The sequence below is a fragment of the Miscanthus floridulus genome, chromosome 13 (assembly GCF_019320115.1).
Source record: "Miscanthus floridulus cultivar M001 chromosome 13, ASM1932011v1, whole genome shotgun sequence".
NCBI classification, from domain to species: domain Eukaryota; kingdom Viridiplantae; phylum Streptophyta; class Magnoliopsida; order Poales; family Poaceae; genus Miscanthus; species Miscanthus floridulus.
The window spans coordinates 73174440-73182975 of NC_089592.1; the positions used below are offsets into that span (position 1 = coordinate 73174440).

Sequence of the window (8536 nt, forward strand, 5' to 3'; positions counted from 1 at the left end):
AGGTGGGTGAAATTAGGAGTGATGTGGAGGCGGAGCTCAAGTCGGAGAAGCCCATGGAGATGGGTGGTGACGTGAGTACCTCTGAGGATGAAGGAGATAGGGGCATCGTCGCGACCTCGATAGAGCATCATGGGCGGGATACAGAGAAGCGCGGCGATGTTCTTGAGTCAAGGAAGCATGTTGTGAGCAAAGACACCACCGTCGAGCGAGAGGCAAAGCGGGCACGGTCGCCGTACCCTTCGGAGGCATCGTTGCTCGGTACCCCCCTGCTCTAAGCGTGGCGGGGCATGTCATCCGGTCGGAGGAGCATGCTCATACCCTTGCATCTTTAGGATCAGGGCGTGTGCACGACCCACAACGAGGAGCTGCCCCGTTAGTTGCTCCGGTGGGTGCGCCATGAGCCGGTGGTCACAGCCATTCATAGGCTGATCGAGAATTGACAGGGTCAGCTCCTCCCTCGGTCGATACAAGGGGGCATGGCTCGTGACCCATGAGTGGTCCTCATCCGATGGGCTTGTCGCCAGCGTGTCGGGGCTTCAAGGCTCTGTTGCTTTTGTCTTGGTATGTATTTATATTCTTTTTTGATCTCACAACTAAGTTTTTTGAGCGCGACTGACCTGCACTTATCTAACAGTGGCCAGGGACTATGGGACTTGGCATCGCCCCACCTCTCGTGCAGGAGGAGTGGAGACCTAGCCTACAGCAAGTTGCGACGAGCGGCAGGGAAAGCAGATTGGCAGCGGTGCGACCTTCCCTCCTGGGGGTTGCGTCCTCTCGGCCAGTCACGAGCATGGCGGCAGAGGTAGCAGCGGTGATGGCAGCGATCCCCATGGTGATGGTAGAGGTTGGGTCAGAGGTGACCCTAGCGATCCCTCCCCTAATAGCTGCGGCAGAAGAGAGGAGGGAAACCAAGCTCCCTGCCTCGCCCGATAGAGGAACACACGGCTCGCCCTCTTGGTTAGAGCTAGAGGGGTTGGGAGGAGATGTGGCTAGGCTAGAGGTAGAACATCCGTCGGTTAGCCATGAAGTCCAGATAGTGGAGATCTCCTACTCCGGTGAGGCAGGCACTGGGGTGGAGCTGCCAGCCATCCTGCTGTCGTAGGAGTTGGTGATGATCCGGTCGTCGCATGATATTGTGATGGCTGGATCTTCCAATGGGTCGGGGTGGCCTATGAGCTGGTGTGGCCCTACCCTGGCAACCCGAGGAAGGCTTGGTTTGTCCTTCATGATGAGGAGGAGGTGGGGCTCTAGCACTTGCTTGAGGAGAGAGGACTATCGATGGAGTCCGATCTCGTCCAAACCAAGGCGAGGCTCAAGGAGGCCTTGGAGCAGGTTGAGCTTGTCCATCAGGTGGTTATAGCCAACCTGCCATGCATCATAGAGGTAAGCTTTTTGCATTTTTAGCGTTTGTCCTTGACTCCTTGGTCTTTTACTGGTTGTTTCAGCATGTTTGCTTTTTGCTTTATAGGATTTAGAGGCGATGTCGATCCGCAAGTCCCATTTCCTTCGGGAGGAACATGGTCAGATGGGGCAGGAAGCCATGATGTCATGGTGGGTAGACGAGCTTCAGCACCAGCTAGAATTCGCTCACTACGAGTCCCAAGATTGGGTGGCCAAGGTGACGGAAGTGTGGGCAGCGGAACTGCTCGCGGCGGAACGGGCGACTGCTGCTGAGCAGGGACTTGATGCAGCGAAGGTTCACTTGGCAGAGACCGAGGCGGTGCTTCAAAAGTCCTTGGAGGCTCTAGAGATGGAGCAGAAGGCCTGGTCGAAGGCTTAACAAGAAGTTGTCACACTTTGGGGGCAGGTGCTTGGGGCAAAGGAGTCAAATGCTCGATTGCTCGAGAAGGTGACCTAGCAAGAGGAAGGACTCTCCATCCTCAAAAGCACCCACCTTGGTATGTATCTGTTTTGCCTTCGGTTGATGCCTTGGTTTTTCCTTTCCTTTGCTTCTGAACTTGTAGTTCTTTTTCCAAAACTGGGTGGAAAAATTGGTTCTCTGGAGCGAGAGTTGGAGATAGCCAAGGCAACGATCGGTCAAAGCGTGGAGGCGCTAGCCAAGTCCCTTGAAGAGCAATGTGCTCTTGATGGGGAGCTCGACCAGATTTGTAACGTCACCTAGGTGGTCATTTCTGAGGTGTTCGGGTCAGGACCGTGCACCATTACGCCCGCCGTCCAGCTGGCGGAGGTCCTGAACAAAGTTTAGGCGCTTATCTTTGATGGCATGTTATATGGGATGTCGGGGGTGCTGACCTCAGTGGCGACGCACCACCCGAATCTGGACTTCGCCGCCATCAGCATAGGGTACACTGACGGCTGGAGCGTGGATGCAATGCATGCGCTTGGGTAGAGCTTGGCGCCATATGCACAGATGGTTGCTGAGCAAGTCTTCGTGTAGTGGGTGATGGAGGCTCGCCGTTCAAGCGTGGCTGAAGGCATGCACTAGGAAGATGTCATCTAGCCTATGGACAGAGTGGAGACCGGGTCAGAAATGAGCGTCGTCCCTCCTCCGACTGAGCCGAACATCGTCCCGTTGGAAAGCGAGCAACCCTTATCCTCGTCGATCGTGCCGTTAGCCGATGTCGCCGGGTGACCACAATAGAATTTAGAGTAGAAGCAGTCAGTATATGTAAAAGATAAGTTCATGGGGGAGCCCTGTGTAAACAGTTTTTTTGTATTCATGAATACTTCAATTTCGTTTTGTGATGGAATCACTCATAAGGGGAAGCTTGTCCCATCCGTCCTTATTTTTACCCTAGCATAGCTTTGTTTTTTTATTCTTTCTTTTCCGCACCTATCCATTTGACCCGTTGGCTACAACCTTAAGAACCCAGGCGTGGCCTGCGAGGCTCAGCTGCTTGTAATCATAGATCATAGCGGGGTATGATCGGTTGGGAGTTTAAAACATAAGTTACGTAGGGTAATTAAAGGAACGGACTACCCTTTTGTTTAGGTGAAAAGTATTACTAGATGATAGTAAAAAAGAGGGGTGGTATCACGCCCTCGAGGAGCCCCCGAGCGACCCAGGACAAGAGTGCTTGGGCTAGGGTGCTTTGTAGGAGAAAATGTTGAATGAAAGAAAATAGTAAGACTGAGTTTTAGGGGAAGAAATGACGTAACTATTCAATGTTCCATGTGTTAGTGAGAACATTGCCATTGCCATCCTTCAGTTGGTAGGTGCCTAGTTAGATCACCTCGGTCACCGTATAGGGTCCTTCCCATGGTGGAGAGAGTTTATGTTTCTCCTTGGTTGATTGGGTTCTTCGAAGCATGAGGTCTCCGACCTCGAGGATCCTCACTCTGATTTTTCTTTCATGGTACCAGTGGAGAGTTTGCTGGTAGAGAGCAGAGCGGATGATGGTCATCTCGTGAGCCTCCTCGAGCAGGTCAACCGCGTCCTGTTGAGCCTCCGCGGCTCAGTCTCGGTCGAAGTCCTTCACTCTTGGGGCACCGTGGTCAAGGTCGGAGGGTAACACTACTTTAGTTTTGTAGGCCAGGAAGAAAGGTGTGAATCCTGTGGATCGGTTTGGGGTTGTTCTTAGGCTCCAGAGGATCATTGGGACCTCTGTAACCCATCGCTTGGCATACTTATTGAGTCGGTCAAAGATGTTTGGCTTAAGTCCTTGAAGGACCATACCATTGGCCCATTCGACCTGACCGTTAGTACATGGATGTCCGACCGAGGCCTAGTCGATCCTAATACTGTATCCATCATAGTAATCCAGGAACTTCTTCCTGGTAAAGTTAGTTCCATGGTTAGTGATGATATAGTTAGGAACACCAAAATGATAGATGATGTCAAGGAAGAACTTGACTACCTCTTTCGAGCAAATGTTGGTGATGGGCTTTGCTTCTATCCACTTGGTGAATTTGTCCACTGCTATGAGTAGGTGAGTGAAGCCACCTAGGCCCTTTTTAAGGGGTCTGACCATGTTGAGGCCCTAGACCGTGAATGGCCAAGTGATGGGGATGGTTTGAAGCTCTTGTGCCGGCAAATGAGTTTGTCGAGCGTAGAACTGGCATCCTCCACACCTGTGAATGACCTTCCCTGCATCTCACAGTGCAGTGGGCTAGTAAAAACCTTGGTGAAAGGCTTTTCTGACTAGTGACCTTGGGGCCACATGGTGTCCACAGATTCCAGCATGGACCTCGAGGAGGAGTTGTTTCCCTTGGTTGGTAGGGATGCATTTCATGAGTACTCTCGATGGACTTCGCTTGTAAAGTTCGTTACCGAATGTGATGAATGTCTTGGCACATCAAGTGATCCATCGTGCTTCAGTCCTTTCTAGTGGGAGAATCTCCTTGAGGAGATAGGCGAGTAGCGGTGCTCTCTAGTCAGCTTGATCGAGTGCTACCACGGCGACGTCAGTGGGCGATGTCGTCATGGGGGCACCAAGGTCGAAGCCCCCGAGTGCTAGATTGGTGTCAGATTGTGTTTGGATCAAACCTTCTAGGATGTGGGTAGATGGCTTGTGAAGGTCATTGATGAAGACCCCATCTGGAGATGGAACCCGCCTGACAGCCAATTTTGCAAGAAAATTGGCGGCATCGTTGTCCTTTCAGGGGACATGATGTAGTTTGTTCCCTTGGAATTTGTTCTCAAGCTTGCGCACCTCCTGTCAGTTCATTGATGAAGACCCCATCTGGAGACAGAACCCGCCTGATAGCCAATTTTGCAAGAAAATTGGCGGCATCGTTGTCCTTTCAGGGGACATGATGTAGTTTGTTCCCTTGGAATTTGTTCTTGAGCTTATGCACCTCCTGTTAGTATGCTGCCATGAGGGGGCTTTTGCAAGATGACTTCTTCATGACTTGGTCAACGACCAACTCTGAGTCATCGCGGACATACAGCCGTGTAGTGCCAAACCTCAATGGCAATGCGTAGTCCATTAATGAGGGCCTCATATTCCACGGTGTTGTTTGAGGCCAAAAAATGGAGGTAGATCATGTAGCGGAGCCTGCTCCCATCTAGAGAGATCAGAACCACTCCAGCCCCTAAGCTGGGTGCCATTATGAACCCATCAAAGTACATCATCTAGTACTTGTGGGTGACATCTAGGGTCAGGAGCTGGACCTTTGTCCATTCAATGACAAAGTCCGTGAGAGCCTGAGACTTAATAAAGGTGCGGGGGATATACCTGATGTTGTGGTCCATTAGTTCGAGTGCCCACTTGGAGATCCATCCTGTGACATCGCAGTTGCGGACGATGTCTCCCAGCGGGAATGAAGTAATGACCATGACTTCGTGGTCGATGAAGTAGTGTAGGAGCTTCTGGGTCGCCATCAGCATGACATATAGAAGTTTCTATACCTAGGGGTACCAACCCTTAGCGTTGGTGAGTACCTCACCGATGAAGTATATGGGTTGCTAGACCTTTAGGTGGTGTCCTGGCTCCTCCCTTCGACGACTAGGGCGGCGCTCACCATGTGGTTGCTTGTCGTGACATAGAGGAGGAGGGGTTCTCCCCATTCGGGAGCGACAAAGATTGGGGCCGACGTCAGTGATGCTTTGAGGATTTCCAAAGCTTGCTATGCTTCCTCAGTCCAGATGAATGTGTCTGTCTTTCTGAGAAGTTTGTAGAGGGCATCCCCCGTTTGCCTAGCCAGGAGATGAACCGGCTCAGGCGGCTAAACAACCGGTGAGTCTTTGTATGCCCTTGACGTTGTGTATAGGGCCCATGTTGGAGATGGCTGTGATTTTTTTGGGGTTGGCCTCAATGTCACGTTCGGACATGATGTATCCAAGCAGCTTCCCCTTCAGAACCCCAAAAACACAATTTTCAGAATTCAATTTGATGTTGAGCCTTCGGAGGTTCATGAATATTGCGGCTAAGTTTGCGATCAGGTCGCAAGCTTGAGCCGTTTTGACCACTATGTCATCTACATAGACCATGATTGTTGGTTTGCGATCAGGTCACAAGCTTGAGCCATTTTGACCACTATGTCATCTACATAGATGGTTAGGTTAGTCAAGCGGGTTGATTTGGTCGGTGAAGCATTGCTGCATCCATCATTGATAGGTGGTGCCAACATTCTTCAGACCGAAAGGCATGGTTACGTAGCAGTACGAACCATATGGGGTGATAAATGAAGTCATGAGCTGGCCGAACTCTTTCATCACGATCTAGTGGTAGCCTGAGTAGGCATCCAGAAATGAGAGGATTTCGCATACTAAGGTGGATTCAACTATCTGGTCTATTCGTGGCAAAGGAAAATGGTCCTTCGGACATGCTTTGTTGAGGCCAGTATAATCAATGCACATCCTCCACTTCCCAGTCTTCTTTTTAACAAGAATAGGGTTGGCAAGCCAATCAAAGTGGTATACCTCCCTGATGAATCTAGCTATCAGGAGTTTGGCGATCTCCTCGCCTATGGCCCTACACTTCTCGTCGTCAAAGTGACACAGGTGTTGCTTGGTGGGTTTTGAGCCTAGGATGAGGCGTAACGCATGCTCGGCGACCTCCCGTGGTACGCTCGGCATGTTAGAAGGTTTCCATGCCAAGACATCATGATTGACGCATAGAAAGTTGGCGAGCTCGCATTCCTATTTGGCCAGGAGCTTGGCCCCAATCCACACTGTCTTGGTTGGGTTGGTGGGGTCAATCCTCACCGCCTTAGTTTCCTCGATTGGGTGAAAGGCAGTCGAGGAGGTTGGCTTGTGGTAGTCTAGGACTGCTGAAGTCAATGAATTTCTGAGCTGAGGGAGCTCGGCTGAATTGATGACGGCAGTGGCAAGCTCATAATGCTCATGATCGCACATGTAGGCATGCGAAAAGGTGCTACCCACAGTGATGATGATGTTTGGTCCCGGCATCTTCAACTTGAGGTAGGTGTAGTTAGGGATCGCGATGAACTTGGCATAGCATGGTCGCCCCAAGATGGTGTGGCAGGACACTCGGAAGTCCACCACCTCAAAGGTGAGGACCTCCAAGCAGAAGTTGGCTCGGTAGCCAAATGTGACATGCAGGTCGATCTGCCCGAGCGAGTATGACTGCATCCCTAGGATCACGTCGTGGAAGGGAGAGCTCACTAGGCAGAGCTCCAACCAGGGGATGCGCATGGCGTCGAGGGTGTCGACGTAGAGAATGTTGAGGCCGCTACCTCTGTCCATCAGTACCTTAGTGAGGCTCTTCTTGAAGTCAATAGGGTCGATTACGAGCGGGCAACGGCTTGGTCTGGCGATGTGGGAAGGATGGTCCCTCTGATCAAAAGTGATCGAAGATTCTAACCAACTAAGGAAAGAGGGGATGGGCATTTTGGCGGTGCATGCCTCTCTATAGCGCACCTTATGCTAGCGCTTGGAGTAGATTGAAGGGTTATGAGGATGCTATGCTAGCCGGAAAACAAAAATTTCGACCTCATAAACCAGGATCTACTGCTAGTTATAGATCATGGGATTACCACTAGACGCGTAGGTGCAGCGGAAGCGACTCGATGTAGTCGAACATGTCATAGCAGTGCCATGCAGTTGTGAGGTCGTCTGTCCGTCCGTCCCCTTTGTGCAGTTCGTCCTTGTGCTCTAGATGTAGCACCTCTGAGATATCCACACGTACAGGGAGGAAGCGTTGCGCCTCCAGACTGCTAGGTCCACGAGGAGCAACAAGTATGGGCGTAGGATGGGCGGCTATGGCTGCTAAAAGGCATGGATTAATTTGCCCTGTTGCCCCACCCCACATATTTATAGGCGTCCCTAATGAGATCCTGAGTTGGAGGCCCATTAGTAACCGTAAGCCTTGTCTAATTTAGATCCAATCCAAACTAGGCTTCCAGCCCCTTAAGCGTGTGACCCTATAGGTTCACACACACATAGACATGGCTCGAGTACTCCTACTCGACCATTAGTTGATAGCGGCCTCTAGCAAGGCATGTCAACTCCTATGCGTACGCAAAGATCATATCAGACGAACCACCATAAAACCACATACTTGTTATTCCCTTGCCTCATGATATTTGATCCAACTCATAGGTTAACACCTAACCCAAGCATGGCCATGCATTTCTTGATCTAATCATTAGAGTGATCCAGTGATATCTCTCTCATATATAGAGAGGGGCAAATTCCATCTTGATTGTCTATGTCTCATATCATGTTTCCTGACAAACCCGAAAACCACCTTTTATAACTACCCTGTTACGGAGTAGCATTTGATAATCCCTGAGTATGTCGTTTCACATCTTGAATACATACAACAATCTCAGGTCTAAGGACATAACGTACATGATGTGAATAGAGATAATAACAACATCTCACGTTGGGTTAGTCTAGCCCCATGTCATACATGTGCCCACATTATTAGTTTGACATCTCCATGTCTATGACTTGTGAAACATAGTCATCAACTAATAATGTGCTAATCCATTATTCATGTGTGTCTACACACGAACTCTGACCAGGGACAACATTAGAATAACCATTCAAGTAAAAGAGTTTCACAAACAATTCACATAATTGCTAATCGATACAGTTTGTCTTTAATGGAAATTCAATGAACTCATAATATATCATGGATACAAGGCAATATAATCATCTCTATGA

The 8536-nt window shown here is 50.1% G+C and overlaps 1 protein-coding gene across 1 annotated transcript; it reads right to left on the reverse strand.

The window, feature by feature from the left end:
• Positions 1-6544: 6544 nt before the first annotated feature.
• Positions 6545-7255, reverse strand: LOC136500021 (uncharacterized). Its single transcript, XM_066495467.1, has one exon. The coding sequence runs from the start codon at positions 7253-7255 to the stop codon at positions 6545-6547; it is 711 nt and encodes a 236-aa protein (XP_066351564.1).
• Between the last annotated feature and the right edge of the window lie 1281 nt (positions 7256-8536).

Bases quoted from the DNA above. Each gene is read 5' to 3' on its own strand.
- LOC136500021 (XM_066495467.1), bottom strand. From the start codon at position 7,255: ATGCCCATCCCCTCTTTCCTTAGTTGGTTAGAATCTTCGATCACTTTT.